The 17,060-nt window shown below is 35.9% G+C and overlaps 1 protein-coding gene across 4 annotated transcripts in view; it reads left to right on the top strand.

The window, feature by feature from the left end:
• Positions 1-17,060, top strand: part of SLC6A11 (solute carrier family 6 member 11) — a 139,029-nt gene that overhangs the window by 60,688 nt on the left and 61,281 nt on the right. For all 4 annotated transcript variants that reach the window (XM_021409844.1, XM_021409845.1, XM_021409846.1 and 1 more), the window contains exon 6: positions 12,767-12,899. In XM_021409844.1, the coding sequence (XP_021265519.1) occupies positions 12,767-12,899 (133 nt within the window). The remainder of the gene's footprint in view (positions 1-12,766; positions 12,900-17,060) is intronic.

The following is a 17,060-nucleotide window of genomic DNA, read 5'->3' on the forward strand; positions in this document are numbered from 1 at the left end:
CTTTTTTTTTTTTTTTTTTTTGTTTAGGGAAAAGGAAAGGATCTGTTCTCGGCAAAAAGGAAAAGGCACAAACCCTTTCCTTGCAAAGTCAAAAAGAGTTTTTCCTGTTTCATTCAGGCTGCAAATGACTGCAGGAGTCACATTGTGCTTAATCCCCACTATCCTATGAAAAGTCATTAACAAGTTGGGCCCTATCCTGCAGTGCTCAGTACCCAGAAACCTTCAACACCTCTCAGAACTAGACCCTTTGTGCATGTCTTGTCGAAGAACATTGAGCTGTGCCAGACTTGCTTGTTCCAGTTTAGTTCACGAGAGGCCATGTGAAAACAGCTTTTTGTTTGGATTCACATGAGCTCTTCATCTGGTTTTTGCCTAAGAACCACAAATTTTGCCTAGTTTCAGTTGAAAGAAGGAAATGGGGTAGGTCTCAAGATGCTAAGCCAAGGGTAAATGTTAGCCTAATCCAGACTGATGAACTTTCCCTTGGTTTTGATTTTATCTGGAATGTTTTGTGTAACATTTCGAATATGCAGAAAAAAATTACCTGAAAGGTTGTAAAGTCATGTACTTGAATAGTAAGAAATGCCAAAAGTAAGATTGTGCAACTTTAAGTTGATATTTTAAATGAATTCTACTGTCTTTGATTAAAGAGACACATAATATTCTTTTCAGTAGAAAAGTCTTTGACCAAAGTAGAACTGAAGAGAATGGATAGGGAGAAAATACCATGCTGGCATTCTGTATTTTGTTGTTTTTCTGTTTGTTCATTTTTCTATATTTTGTAATCTTCATAAATTTCTCCTATGTTGAGAAAGATATTGATTTAATCAAGGCCTCTTTAGGGTGCTAATGGTGTCAACGATTATGCAATTTCTTGATTACCTTCACATTCATTTATCTTCACAAAATCTAAGTAAGGTCTAATTATTCTCCCTTTATGGAAGGGGCTCTAAGCTATAGAGAGAGTAAAAGTGCTAAATATCAGAGGTCTGATAATTGTTATTTAATTCTCTTTATTGTTAGAGTTGTGCCAATTTTAAAAAGAAGAAAAGTAAATGTACATGAGTCAGTGGTTCGAATGTTCTCCCTGTGTATGCAAATGACAATGCTAGAGTTTGGAAGGGACCTCTGGAGGTCATCTTGTCCAACTACCTAGTTAAGCATTGCCTCCTGGAGCAGGTTGTCCATGACCATGTGTAAGTGATTTCTCACTGTGAGAATTTTTTTTTTTTTTTTTTACCTCCAAGGAGGGGAAACTCTGCAACATCTCTGGGCAACGCTTTGAGTCTGAATAAATACATTTGTATCTTAAAACAGAATTTTTAAGGGAAGCTTTTAGTTCTCCCAGCGAAAGTTAGGAGCTACACTTTTGTATTTTGGAAAAGTAATTGTATAATGTTGCAAATCTTTCTTCAGTAGGTGTAGGAGCTAAAAATAACAAACTTTGTTTTGTTTGTTTGTTACGGCACCATGAACAAATTTTGCCTTTTATTTTCCAAGTTACACGGAATGATATCAGTATTTCAGATAATGTTCATAAAACATCTGTTTCACTTTCCACTACTGAAAATATCTTCTGAGAATTTGTAGTATTCAGTTGGTTCCTACAGTAAAATATGGGAAAGTTTTGCCTGCAATGTTGGCAGAAATAGAAATTACACTTTTGTAGATGAAATCACACGTGAGCTTAAATCACCCCTTGATCACACAATTGTTAAAGTTCTAGTAATAATATTATTACTTTATAATAGCTGGAAGATGCATGCGGGGAGCTGAGAGACATGCTCATAAAGCTGCTGTCTTTGGAAGCTGTTGACTTGGGTATCTAGTTTTGCTGGAGTGCTAAATTTTTTAATTTTCTATTTATTTTCTTTTGAAGTATCAAAACTTTTCATATTATTTTTAACATAGGATTGTATGTTTAAAGACACATATCTGTAAAAGGCATTTCTTGATGTTGAGCAAAGCAGTTTACTTACAGGGAAATTAAGAGTAATTACATTTAAAAAATTGTGAAAGGTCTACAGCAAAACCTTGGTTATGTCATGGCAAGGTTGATGAATCAGTCAATTGAGAGCGTGCTTAAACAACCATGTTTTTTCCTGACTTTTCTACAGTTTTCATTAATTTCATATGGATGATTTTCTGCTATTTATTTGTGGGAAGGCCTCTAGTGAAAAGCCTTCTTTCAATTATACCTGATTTTGTGCAAGTACAAAAGAGAAAACAAAGAAAGAGAAAACGTTAAATATGACAATAACATTCATCTGCCTCATGGCTGTCTTAGTGGAGGTACTGCATAATGGAAACCGGTCCATGCAATTGAGCAGCCTGGTATCGGTTTTGGCTTTTGAAACGGTACCATAGTAGACCTCATTCTCCACAAAAACAGAGCAAAGTCAACTAACAACAAAAAAAAGGGGGGGAGTTATTTAAACTAAAACACTTCTTAAAAAGAGTATTTTCCAACTACAACTTTGTAGATTCAGGGCAGTAGCTGAAAGGGTGATTGTTTAGTTTTAAGTTCCCAAAGCAGAGATGCTTTTAATGTGCAAAAAAACATTTGGTAGGTTTTTCATTCTTCTCCACTATATCCTAGTGGGGCAGCAAGGAAACTGAGTTTTAATGTCAGGAGTTTTTCCTCAGGAAGACTCATTAGCCAGTGTTGTGTGTTTTATGAGTTTCTTATAAAGGCTAATAATATCAGAAAGTGCAAGCCTTTAAGCAACCATGTAGGCACAGTTGTCCTGCTGTGCAGCAATGGAAATCGACTGATATTGTCCTGAAGTCCCTTCCTCAGGTATTTTTTTCTATGATTTCAACTCTGCTGGCTATTGTTTTTAGTTAAAAAATGAAAAGTGGAGCCAGTAGAATTTATCTGAATTTAATTAAGAATCATGTAAATGTTGCAAGAGGGTTGTGCTGTAGTTTTATGAAGATTCCGTAGTTGTAACTGTGGACAAAGGAATCAAGACCTCCCAAAATATCTCATTTGCAGTATTCTTATTTTTTCTCTTCTGATCTATCAACTGTTCTTTACCGCCTTGTGCCCCTGCTCCTGTGCCTTTTCCATTCTTAGTTTTCTTTGTAACTACAAGTTAGTGCAGAGCCAAGAGCTCACCATCGAGGACTGTTTTACGAAATCGGGGAATGGCTATCCATTTTTTTTTTTGTAGTCTAAAACTCTTAGCATATGGATGCTTAAAAATGAACAGTTGAGTACAAGTCTACAAGCTGCATAAACAGCTCAACAGAAATTTTGAGAGCTATCAGGTTGACTTACATTTATTCTAGGTGCTCACAGTTCACAGCTACTGCAGCTTGAATGCTGAACTAATTTACATCACTTGGTGAATAAAAACTTTTTTTTTTTAAAATCACTGTATAACTTCTTCATAGGGGAGTAGGTGGAGTAGAGGAAAAATGGCAGAAAGACTGAAGGTTATGAGAGAATACCAAGAAACTGTAGAGCTGAGGTGAGTGGGATGATCCAAAAAAAGTTATTTGATAGAATTAAACTTGGAGATTTGGTTAAGAAGAAGTTGCCATGACTTCGGTAAAAGAGGTTGAAGGAAAATAGGTCAGAAATAGCTAGAGGAGAAGTGAAGTGTTCAGGATTTATACATCACACTCTTGAGTTATAAATACACAGATACAAATGTACACATAAAAAAATAAGTCAGCGTTGTATGTATATATGCACATATATACATGTACATATAGTTGCTAAGTATTGATGCATTCAGATAAGTACTGACTTTAATGAGACAGGTTAACACAAATACTTCTAATTATTTTCCAGCAGTACTAGAAATTTTAGAGAGAAGTCTGCTGTTGAACCTTTAATATTTTTAATTTTGATAAATTTAAGAACTTTGGATAATGAATGGTGCAACATATAACAGTATTAGGACTTCAGGAGGAAAGAACTAGGCTGAGCAGCAGCAAATGTAGCTCAACTAGTAATAATTCATTCTGATATGTGTAGGTCTCAGAAATATGCTGAAAGAGGTAAATATTTCATAGCTGTGCATAATGCTCCAGTCATGGGATTCTCACTAGTGTGACCACTGGGAATTATCTGTCTGCTGCTTTCTGAAAGCCACGTATAAAATAGTGGTTTTCAAGAAGAGAATTCTTACAGTTTAAGAAGATTATAAAAAATTGTTATTATGCAAATTATAAACTGCTAGCCTTTTGATTTTACAGGTTTTTATTTTTTTACCATTTGGCATATTTTGAAAAAAATTACAATGGGAGTACCTAAGGCAGTGAAGCATACTATCTCAATTTTTTAGGATCTTGTATATCCTGCTTAATGTTCTTTTCTCTCATTGTAAGAGAAAACCATTTTGTATTCAAGGAAAGGTGCGAAGCATGTAAGTTTGGTGAACTTGCCTTCTCTTAGCTTTTATCTCTTAATACAAGAATTTGTGTGTCCAGTTAGTAAACTGGGACTCACTCAAGCACGAAGCTTTCTCTTAAATCCACTGGCTGTATTACATATTATTGTTAGAAATAAACATCTCTTTTTTTCCCCAGAGAAGTTATGGATGCTCCATCCCTGGAGGCATTCAAGGTCAGATTGGATGGGGCCCTGGGCAACCTGATCTAGTGGTAGGCAGTCCTGCCCACAGCAGGGAGGTTGAGACTGGATGATCTTCAAAGTGCCTTCCTACCTAAGCCATTCTATTAATTTTTTATTTTTGGTTTTTTGTTTCCCTTTGTTCACTTCCGTACTAGCACTTTTCAAGCTTTAATTCTTCCTAGGCTTTTCCACCTCTGAGTTGTATGGTCCAGATGAATTGATCAGTCTATCTTTCAAAATATAGAGCAGTTAGCGCATGTTAGAGAACCATAAGGAAGTGTTGCAGCTCTCTGAAAGATGTTCTAGAAAAGATTCTGTGCTGTTCAGTATAGCTTTGTGTTATAATAGAACCAAAATATCAATTTCAGTACTTCAGAGATCCCTTAAAGCTGTTCATAATTGTAAGGTCTGAGGAAAGAGGCTGGTTAAGCACTGACTAGAACAAGAACTCACAGCATTGCTGCTTCCTAGGAAGGCTACAGGGTCAAGTGAGTTGCAGCATTTTTTATTTATTTATTTATTTATTTTTAAGATTATCCCTGTCAGGTTGTGGGAAAACTGAAGTGACTTAGATAATGAAGAATGAATATTGCTGGTGGAGAAACAGCTTAAAGTAGCTCTTTCTAAGTTATTGATGTTGGTATATAATTAACTGTCGTCAATAAATAATGTGTCACAAATGCTCTTTGTTAGATAAGCAGATTCCTCTGATCACTGTGATAAAAATGATGTGACTTTATCTATCTTCGTGTCCCTGGAAAACAACTCAGCCTTTTCAGCGTGTCTGGAAGTAGTACAGTCACCATGGTTCTTCCCATGGAGGCTGATTTTATGGCTGTTAATTCATTGAATAAGCTTTTGACAGTGCAGCAGTCCACAAAGAGATTGTCTTCCTGTAGATGTCTACCAGAATCTTAGATGCTGGTGACTCTTTGGCCTTGTAGTTCACGCATCAACAGAGGATCCAGGTACATGGAATCCAAATCCACCAGTCTTAGGATTAAGTTTCTGAGTGTCAGAAATTGTATACTTGCACACAATACTCAAATTTGGGTATGAAATACTCAAAGCAATACATTTTTCAGAAATTAGAGAATACCAGCTGCATAAAGTGACAGACAAAGAAAAACGAGTGTTTAGAAAACATTTTTGGATGGAAAGCTTCTGCTTAGGAACAGAGAATGACTGAGAAGTGCTGACGCTTCTGAACTGATAGGAAAGCTGTGTGGCACTGCTGCTCAAATCTGTTACGCTATTTGCTCAAGGAGCTCCATAACGGTAATTCACAAGGTATACAGACTGGGTCTGAAAAATCCAAAGGTATAAAAGAAGCATATCAAAACACGTAGAAAGTTTACTGCTCAGTAACACCACTGCAGCTTTAATTCCCCACACAGTGCACCGAGGACAGAGTCTGGTGTAGAGTACGTAGATAGCATTGCCACCTATTTTCCTGGCTAAACAGATAAGTGACCTCAAAAGGCTACATTCTCTGCTTTATTTATTTTGTGAAAGAAAAATGTCTTGTAAACTACTCCAGATCAGAGAGAGAATGTGAAGGGACATTTCCTTAATTAGATTGAATCTGTTCTTCTGCTTTCCAAATCATGAAATAATACAATAACTAGCTCAGAATATTCCTCTCAATAATGTGTTAATAGCAGTTAATCCTCTTTCTATTCAAGAGCGTGCTACAGCTCTGCACATTGGAACGTTTTATTAAAGATGCCTTTTCTCAGAAAAAGTGTTCTCGCAGCCCATGGGAAATGTAGTGCTGTGGTTCCTGTGTCCTAAGAGAGTCCACTTGAAGAAGAAGCAGCTTTCAAACTGTTTTCAAATGTGGATGAAAAGGTTATTTTTCAGCTATGGGTAGTCAGAATTGACAGTTACCCCATAATATGCCCATCTGCAGCAGTTTCAGAAAGGAGGGGCCCTTCTTTCCATCTGGTCTACTGAACTGCTAAATTAAAAGATGTTTTAGGAAATTCACAAACAAAAGCCTCTTCAATAAGTCTGTAATACTTTTTCACTTGATTTTCTTTCCATATTTTTCTAGGGGAAATGAGTGAAATATGTTGACTGAGAGAAGGGGGAGGTAACCATTAGCAGCACTATGTTCCTCAAATGTGGGTAGCAAAAGGTCATAGAATGATGTCTGGTTACTTGCTGAGGATGTCTACTTAAAATATGCTGAGATTTCTAAACTCTATACTCTCTCTCTCACTCTGTACTTGTTTCTTTGTTTTATACACGCTTCTTTTTTGATTCAAGATGATCTGTCAGCATTTGGCTTACAATATTTGGTACTATAAGCTGTAACCAGAATGAAATGGCCCTGCAGTAATAATGCCATGATCTTGTTCAGTCTGGTTTTAAATGGCTTTGTGACCAAACATCGGTGTTTCTGGAAGCTCACAGGAAACACAAAAGTACACTGCACTTCAGAAATGTCCTATTATTCCGCTTATGTTTATCTTTTCTCCATTTGAGGCTATTAACTTTTATCATTTATTTTTCTTTGTGTTATTTCAAAGGAGAAAAGTAGAAATCTTTCTTCAGTAATAGTCAAGCTATATATATGTAGCAAGAGGTAGTGAAAACTTGTGTGTTTTTGAATGTTAACCACATTACAAATCTGCTATGATTTAAATTCAAAGAAGAGATTTTAATTTTCCTTTTACAGACAAAATATCCTGTGTGGAATTAATATTTTGCTACCACTGATTCCAAAACTCTGGTCTGAGTTAACCTTTAAATTCCAAATTAACCCTAATCCAGATGGGCATATTCCCTCAACATTCTGTTCAACATGTTCAAATGCCACCAGTCTCCTGGCTTCTTTCCCAGGTTATTGGCTGCTCATGGAATTGAACCGCTGTGTATTAAAAGAAAACGTGAAAATAAAGTCTTCACGTTATTTCTGGATTTTTTGAATACTGCTGTTAAGGATGGACATGCATTATTCCTCTCGGAAATAGTGAAGAATTCAAGCAAACTCTAAGAGGCAATCACTGGTAATTGCTTGTTCTGCAGTATGTCTGGCATTTACCTGCACCTCTGCTGAGCTGCATGGCTGCTGGCATTCCAGTACCTCCTGGGATATGCCAGATTCCATCATTAAACATTTTTATCATACAGAAGAGTCTGGAAATCATTCCCTAGTTTTCTGATTCCCAGTAACTGAGTTATATAAATCAGTTTTGTCAATTGTCTCCACTGTCTTCCCTGAGCTTGTGTAGTTATCCAAATAGAGCACTTTTGGCTTGGAAACATCATTGCTTTTCATTTTTACTTTTAATATCATCTGATAATTTAGAAAATGAAAACTTGATGAGTTTGCAGTTTGTGTGGAGATCCCACTGTCTCCTTTTACAAGACCACATAGTTTATATCAGGAGTTTCTTGGGCCCTCTGTTCAAGAATTATTCTATGCACATAAATTATTCTATGCACATAAATTAATCTTTCCTTCTGTTCCACTTTAATATGTATCATTAGAAGTGATTAAGCACTTGTGCAGGCCTTCACAGATGTGACTGTTCCTGGGCACCTTAACGTATAACTTATTTTCTTTCAAATGGTTGTAACTCTAAAATAAATAGAGTATTACTTTCAGTATTATTTTACTGTTCTTGCTCTTTTTTCCTCCTTCTCCCTGTGAAAAGATGAGATGAGGAGAATAAGATAACATAGGGCTCTTGCAGTGGTAAGTGAAGATGATGGCATAGTGAAAGCTGTGCTACTTCTTTCTGCTGTCTAGGTAATTTATTAGAGGTCATGACAGCTTTTAGACAGAAGTCGGACTGCTGAGGAGTGAGAAGCTGGGATCAGCTGTCAACTTCTGACCCCTGGATACATCAGCCTCTCTTAGTTGCAGGGGAGGGTCATGTATTTTTTAAAATGCTCCCCCCTTCTTATTAATTTAAGGTGAATAATAAAAGGATGTATATGAGGGTGTGCACAGTCAGACTGAAATGAGGCTTCGTGAGCAGAATTTCACGTTCTGAATGACTTTTCCTTTCAACACTTAACCTCTGCTGCTGCTATTTCAGCCAGTTTCAGGAGAGCTAAGTCCCTGACAGGAGGGAGAGCTGCATTGTGCATCTTGAGGAAATCACTTATTGCCTCCGAGGAAGGCTTTCTGTTGGATGTATTTGGTGCGTACATTGTTTGTTGTAGGTTAATTAGGTGTTCCAGACTTGCTGCTGCTCACTTTCTATGGGAAACCTTAAACCTTTGTTTTGCTTAAACAAAGAAATGATGAAACAATTTATAACACTTTAGTATATTTAAATACTTGTTGCAGCGCTAACAGTTGAAGTTGTTTGGTACCATGTGTCTTTTTTTTTGTGTGAGCAGCAGGGCTAATTGCATGGAGGCCATTAATTTGTCATTTACTTTGCAACTCTTTACGAAAGCATCTCACCAAGGTTTTTGGATGGGAAAGGTATGTGTCCCTGCTATTTGACAGTTCTCATAGAGCATTCATTGACACAGCACTGACATTCTGTGGACAGCTTCCAGAAACTAGCTGCTTTCAAAGATTGTCAAGTCTTCACTGAGAATTGTGTTCTTAAGACGAAGTTCCCTTTTGGAGTGTGAAACATTGTAATTACGAAATAGGTGTTAATAGCACTTATTTATTAAGAAGCTGTTAGGGAAGAACAGCATAATGATTCAAATGATCAGATGCCAGAACAGATTACTTTGAAAACTGGATGTGGATTATGGTGCAAGTCTAATACTATTCTGCAAGCTCAGTTTGAGCCCTAGCTATGTCAGCATATCATCTGTATACTGTCCCTATACTTGCTATTTTGCAGATTTCTCACTTGAGACATTTGTGGGTCTTGAAGTTGATCGGTGCTTGTAGCTCTTTGCAGAACTGTAGGCAGGACATGAGCATGGAGTGTTTCAGTGAGACTGTGCAGTTGGTATTCTCTGGAATTAGTGACTGGTGTGATGCAGTTAATTGTCCATATAGACGTGCACAAATCTCCAAGAGAGGAAGCTGCCAGTCTCTCTTAAATATATTTACCAATACTCCTGGAGCCATTCCTTGATGCTGGGGGTTTGTCACATAGCAGGTTTTGTTAGGAAGGTGTAGTATGATCTGACGGAGTCTAGCACAGAGGTTCCATGCTGTCTGAACAGGCTATCTCAGGTATGAATGCAGTACAGATACATCCACGGTATATACATTACAGGTAAATAATTACTTGTAACGGAGGTTAGCCTAGGCAGTGTACTATGCTAACATGGTCTTTAAGTTTCCAGCCAGTTCTACGAAAACAAAAATGAGAACAATATTCTCTAGGCTGATCGTTTGTCTTCTGAGTATTTCTGGCTGAATCTAATTGTCAAATTCAGTCTGAACTTGAACACTTTTCTCTCCAACCTATATCTTTAAGTTTTGGTTCTCTTGAAAGTAACAACGTAATTATCAAGGCAAACTGAGAATTGGAGAGTTTTCATTTTGTTTGCTCTTTGAATTAGAAATTGTAAAGATGGGCATCTCTAGCCAAATTCTGCATGATGCCTCCTGTCAAATTTCTTAGAAGAACTGATTTTAATCTGTTTCATTAGACTTTCTCTAATTATTGTTCACTGATGTTATGTTTATTTCTAGACTGTAGATAAAATATATGCTTCCTCTTCTTGATTAAAATGTCCTTTCGTAAAAGCTACCTCTTCATTTTTGCATGCAGTTTTATGATAGTTCTTGAGATTCTTTTCAGGTCTTATCTAGCTAATGGCATTACATGCTAAAAAACTTATTTTCCTAACAAGACTACATAAGTTTTGCAGAATAAAGCTAGTTGCCGGGCAAGGAGGAAAAGCGAATAAGGTGGCAATAGTTTTACATTTGAGCAATCTAACACTTTCTACTGGGAAAAAAAAAAAAGTTGTGACCTTCTCTCTCTCTTCTTTTCTCCCTTCCTCTCATGGAGGAATTCCACCTCTGCATTCCTTGGAAAATAAAAGAGACGAACCTCAAGAAGAAGCATCCTACCTTAGTTAAACAGTAAATTTTTATCACAGATACTCTAAGTTCTTGACTCTAGGACTGCAGCAGGTACAGCATCTGTAGCTCTTGAAAGGCATGAAAGATTGGATAGGTTCTGTATATGGCCATCTGAGGGATGTGCTGATAGACAGACCTTTTCGTTCTCAACCAGCTGCAGATCATGTCTGCCTTCTGCTGCTCCATTATTAGAGGCAGGTGAAGGAACATTCCCTTCATCTTCTTGCTTCTGAGCAAAGTAGGAAGAACCAGATCAGATTCCTCTCCAGCTGTCTGCAACACCTAGCACATCTTTTCTCTGTAATTAGGAAATGCAACAGTCTTCATAGTGAGCAGTCACTGCTGATGCATGGAAAGTCTGTTTTTCAAGGACTTGTAAGAGAGAGCACGTAAGTTGATGTGATGCAACCTTTTTTTTAAGAGATCATAGAGGAAATAACAGCAATGGATAGATGGGTGCTGGCAGAATCTTAATTCTGCTGCCCTAAGAGATTTTGCAAGAGAAAACAGATATGCAGTATGTGTGCATATAAAACTAACTTTACCCCCTGGCTTGTTCTGGTCACCTCCTTTCTGAAAGCTGTGTAGCCACAAGGTATGGACTGTGAGCCAAAAGCCTCGGCTGTCTGTCCCAGCATCTGGGAAAAGGAGTCACTTATATTTATTTTAGGCAAGGCTTTGAATTACAGCATCATACTTCGTACTCTGTGATTTGATCTCCTCAGCCAATGCCTGAGTCAAACGCAAAAGAAAGTGTTAAGATCCTGTGATTAATTGTGAGTTAGACTTGTTTTAATTTCATACTCAACTTGGTAACCTGACTATATTTTGCTGTAATTAAATGATCTGCATAGCACATTAATTATATCTACATACAGTAATTATCTCTCAACTGTATCCAAAATCATCTATTACAGATGATGATAAGAAGTGATACTTTGTTTTTAAGTATATTAACAATATCAGTTTACTTGTAAACTTGAGTTAATTAGTTGTCATTCACAATGTCCTTGAGAGGGAGGTTAGTGCAAGTCTCAAGTCTCTGAGGGTTGTGTAGGCAACATCTAATACAGATTTCAAGGGAATTTTGGATCAATATAATTTGTGTAAGGTCAAATACTGGAAATTTGTGCATGAGTTTGTCTATGTGTATACACAGCATATAACATTGCCAATATATTTACAGAACATAGATGGAACGAGCTGTGACCAGGTCCAACTGAGATGTGACTAAAGGCCATAAAAGGCCTGGATGGCTGAAATTAATTATTCAGAGTATAAAATTAGCAAATGACTAATTGCTTCATTTAAGTTGATTAGGGTTTCTTTTAGGTTAAAGAGCAATTGAAAAATCTCAAGGGAGTTCATGAAAATCAATGAAGTTTATAGGAGTAAGTTTTTGTTTTTACTTTTAACTCTTTATGCAGTAGAGTCTGAGGTACCTGTGTTTTATTTACAAACTGATGAAGAATCTACATTTTCTTTAACCTGTGTATCACTTTCCCCCCCAAAAAGTAATTTTTAAAAACATTGAAATGTTCCTGTTGTTTCCTAAATAAGATCCACCTGTAAGATGATATGAAGTTTGACTATAAATATAAAAAGTTCTAAAATTACAGTTCAATTTAGAAAAGGGAATTTATGAAAATAGGTGTTACAAGGTAAAAATAAAGGTTTCAACTCAAATGTTTGTTATTGGAAAAACAGTAAAACTAAAAAAAAACAACAACAACAACCCAACAAAACAAAACAAAAAACAACAAACCAAAGCAAAAAAACATGATTAAAGTGTTCTGTTTTGGACCTACGTAGCCTGTTGTTGATTCAGAGAGGTAAAAGTTTTGGCTTTTTTTCTTTGTCTTTGTACAAAACTTTCCATGCTGAATCTATTTTAAAATCTGATTTTTTTTTTTCACTGACCTGGGAGAATCAAACATTTGTTTATTTTTAACCTGATGTTAAACCCACTCACAATATTCCCCTTTTTCCCCTTCTGTATCTTTTTACTTGACATGGTCCATTCTTACTAGTCAGTAACCAGAAGTCTCTCTGGTTGAATCTGATTTGGTTTTAGGTCAATGTTTTTTTTTGCAGCACTGTTTTGTTTCAGTATTGTTTTAATTGTTTTGTTTTTTTTTTTTCCCACTTGGTAGACGCAGGGTGCTAGCTATATCTGATGGGATTGAACATATTGGGAATCTTCGCTGGGAACTTGCACTGTGCCTCCTTGCTGCTTGGACTATCTGCTATTTTTGCATTTGGAAAGGAACAAAGTCAACTGGAAAGGTAAGGTTAAAATACTGTGCATCAACTGAATTATGAATCTCTTGTGCACCAAACCTGCATGTTGTTATTTACATTGCCTTACTTTGTAAAGGTAGAATTTTAAATGCATCCTATATTTCTGTAAGTACCTCTACTTATAGAATATATAAAGTGTTAATAATAAGTAATTAAATTATTTTTTTTGCCTTTGTTTGTTCCTCTTGGTTGTAATGATTTTTTTCCCCAATTCTTTCATGTGAGAATGTTTTATTTTGTTGGTTTTTTTGTTTTGTTTTCCCTGTAGTTCTGTTGACTTAGCAGTCTCCCTTAGCAGCCAGTCCTTGAAGCCTGAGATTGATAAGAGTTGTGTTGATTTCTGTACGCACAGTATAAAAATATGAAAAGGGTTATATAAAAAACAGTAAAAATAGTATAAAACTGGAAGGGGTTGAAACTCTCACTCGCTCTCACAAGCGAATGACACAAATAAATAAGCAGAGCATTCAGAAATACAAGGAAACTATAATAATGTAGAGGAAAACAAATTTGGGGGGATCATCAAAGCAGAAAAAAATAAAAAAAATAAAAACTCAGAGAGATGAAGATGAACATAACAGGCAAAAAATAAAAAATAAAGATCCAGCCATTCCATATTGGAAACCCAACAGAGCAGTGCAACTTCACAGCCTAAGGAAGTCCTGGAACAATTGAGAGGTCACCTCAGTGTAGTGGCAGACATAGATCTGAGTAGAATATGTGATTAGTTGAGTAAGCAGAGAGTGGAAAAGAGTCATTGTTCTGGAAGGGACCTTAGAAAACACAATGATTTCTCATGTGGGAACCAAAGAATACAAGAAAAAAAAATTGCTCAGTTGAAACATTCTGTTTATTTAATTTTTGGTTGTTTACTACATGCTTAATTTGTAATTGTGGTTAGATTTTTTTTGTTTGTTTCTGTTTCAGTAGGCTGCATTTATAAATGAAATATTTGAAAGGTAGTGTGTTGTTTTTCTTTTTATTATTATTATTTGGAAAATATAGAAATGAATTTTTTCTAGCTTTTATGAACACACTCATTCTTCTTCTGCTCAAAATTGTGGTTGTAACTATTTGCTGAATTCTGTCTGTATTTGCCAACTGTGTCAGTCAACCTGGCGCTGCATTTTTCACCTAAGTAATTTACACATATGGATTTACGCAGCCCTACTTTTATCAATTCGCTGCTTGAAATAAGCTGAGAGGCACTGTCTAGAGATACATATAAGCAAGAATAGTTTAGAGGAAAGAGGGGGAAAAAAAAACTAAAGACAAAAATATAGAGAGGCAAAAAGTGAGATAAGGGAATGGTGAGGTAAATGTACGTATGTCTTTGAAGTATGTACTCTGGGGAGGTACAAGAGTGGTTTAGAGCTACAAATGGCAGCAAAGAAATGAAGCTGAGCAAAACTGTTTTTTTTTCCATCAGAAAGAATGTCTAAAGATGGATATCTATTCTACCATAGAATAATTTTGTCCCAAAGGTGAAGGAAGAGCATGTATTTTGAATGCATGTGTGCATGAATACTGGGCTGTGCAAAACTGCATAGAGTACTCAAGAAAAACAGCACTGGTAAAAATGATTTGCTAATAGGAGGAGTCTCTAGTGATCTCAGAGGGGATGTACTTCATGCTTTAGCATTTGAGCAGTATACATTTGGATTTTTATTATTCACCATATGCATATCACATAAGATTCCTGCAGCTTACACCACTTTCCCAGGAAAAGGTCTCACATTTTGAAACTGATTCAAGTGAAACTGTTAGGTTTTTTTTCTGATAGCTTAACTAAACCCGTATCTCACTAGTAAATGTAATAAATTTATTTTGTTTCAGTTTCATTTTGATAACCACCTTCCTAATGAGGTTAAGTGAAATAACCTGAGATAGAAACATGTCTTACCCACTTGAAATGGGATGGTAAGCCCTTCAGCTAATCAGAATTAACTTAGCTGTCCTGAAAAAGAAATGCAAGGACAGTGAAATCAATGCTCAGTCTTCATCTTTATTGGTCTCAAAGGGGTCCTGTAAGAAGTAGTTTCATTATATATTTACACTACTGGGATTGTTTTGCCACAAGCTGCACTTCTATCTCCAAAATCACGAGGAAGCCAACTGGTTCCTCACACTAAAGAAGACCACACTGTGGTCTTCAGCAGTCTATGTGTGCAGAGGATCTACTACTTCTAAGGCAGTAAGGTTATTTCATAGCCAACATTGATGCTCTCTTCTTTCATTTCTGCTCCTGTAATTAGTAAGGAAAGCCTTTTAGTAGGTCCATGTATGATATTGCAATTGGTTTCAGCGATGCATTTTTTTTCCCTGATGTTAATTCATTTTTCAGATTTATTTCAGAATTTTAATATTCTTACACTTGCCTCTTATCACTGAGAACGTCCCTGCAAACCTGTGCCATCTTACTGCCTCCTTAGACTTTCTAAGCACAGACTTAGTAGTCAAATAGTGTTACAAAGGATTAAAATGCTCAGAAATAGAGATGTGAGAGCAGTTTTCTGGACTGAGTTTCTATAGCTGATATAATGGTGTTTTAGAAGTTCCTAATTAAGCTCATCTATCTATAGTCTTTCATGCTAGATTGAATTTTATTATGTGCTTATTTCCAGGAAACATTTAAGATTTACCTCTAAATTTTTATCGTAATATTAAAATTGTTTTTATGCTAGGCTGTTAAATCTCCTATACACTTCAGCTAGATTGATTACTTTCAATGAAATAACACATCTATTCAAAACAGAAAACATCTTAAAGTTTTATTACTTTTGAAAACGTTGTCAAAGACTGGTATCTGTGGACCAGAATAACAAGAGAGAAAGAGGAAGGGAAAAAGACAGAAAATGAAGGAGGAGAAAGATAAAGATAAAAAGAGACATAGTGTTTTCAAATAACTATGCACTGTAAAATATTCAAGAGGTTGGTTTATTCCTTTCCTCTTTTTCTCTGCACCCTAATTCATGATGGCAGGAAAAAAAAAAATCCAAGCATTAAAAGTTGTCATTAAATAACACCATCATTCTCTGAGTAGTACTAATACAGAATTCGCCTACACAGGTTATGAATTGAATGTTTAATATTTTAAATTAATGAATGTATTAAAGATAACATAAAGCTTAACTCCAAGTGAAGTTCCTGTGACGCTGATAATGAGGTGTTTCAACCTTTTCCACTTGGAGTTTTTGAAACTCATCACTTTCTTGCAAAACCTTTTAGTTTTCCATTCCAATGAATGTCTAATATTAACACAATTTCAGGTGGTTCTGACAGCTAAATATGCCAACATAATGTTTTTCATATATTGTAACTTATTGAGATTGATAACATATAACAATCTTGCCCAGAAATGCTCCCAGAGATGAGGTAAGAACTATGTAGGAAACTAATGAAGATTGATTTTCTGAACACATTAGGTATCGTCCTAGACTCTAATCATTAGCTCTTAGTTTAGTACTTCATCTTTGCAAAACATTTATGATTAATAACTATGGCAATTCTGGACAGTTCTATGGTGTATATAGCTTACATAGTAGCCAAACGTAGCTAATTTTTGATATTCAGATAATCTTTGTGGAATCTTCATGTAGCAATGGAAAAGATACCAGTTCTTTTCTGGATCCTGACTACCTGTTTATTAATTGGACTAAACGTCCTTGAGCTTGAAACTTTGAGAAAGGGACATCAGAACTTCCTAATCTGTTCTTCCTAGAGTAGTCTGTGTTCCACCATTTCCTTCTTTGCTTACAGCTCATTCTTGATTATTTTTATCTAGTGTCTACTACAGTTAGAATGCTAATAGAAGGCGTTATTAAATTATGGTTTGGTTACAGAAAGCAAACAACTAATGGGCTTACATTCCTTATGATGTAGTAAACTATGATAAAATTTAGAGTTCAGTCCAAGTTGTGCTCTGAAATCTTCCCATAAATCAGACCAGTAAGTGTGATTATTTCTCCTAGCATATGGCTGATTTGATTTGGGTAACACTGATTTGAAGAAAAAAAAAAAAAAAAAAGGACAGGTGAAGGAAAATTGCTTTTAGCCTGGGAAACATTTAGTAAAAAGATAAAAATAAAATAGTCTACTATAATGCTGTAAGCCAGATTTTGTTGTTTCAATTGGCTCAACAGGTAG

This window comes from Numida meleagris, chromosome 11 (genome assembly GCF_002078875.1).
Source record: "Numida meleagris isolate 19003 breed g44 Domestic line chromosome 11, NumMel1.0, whole genome shotgun sequence".
Lineage (NCBI taxonomy): Eukaryota > Metazoa > Chordata > Aves > Galliformes > Numididae > Numida > Numida meleagris.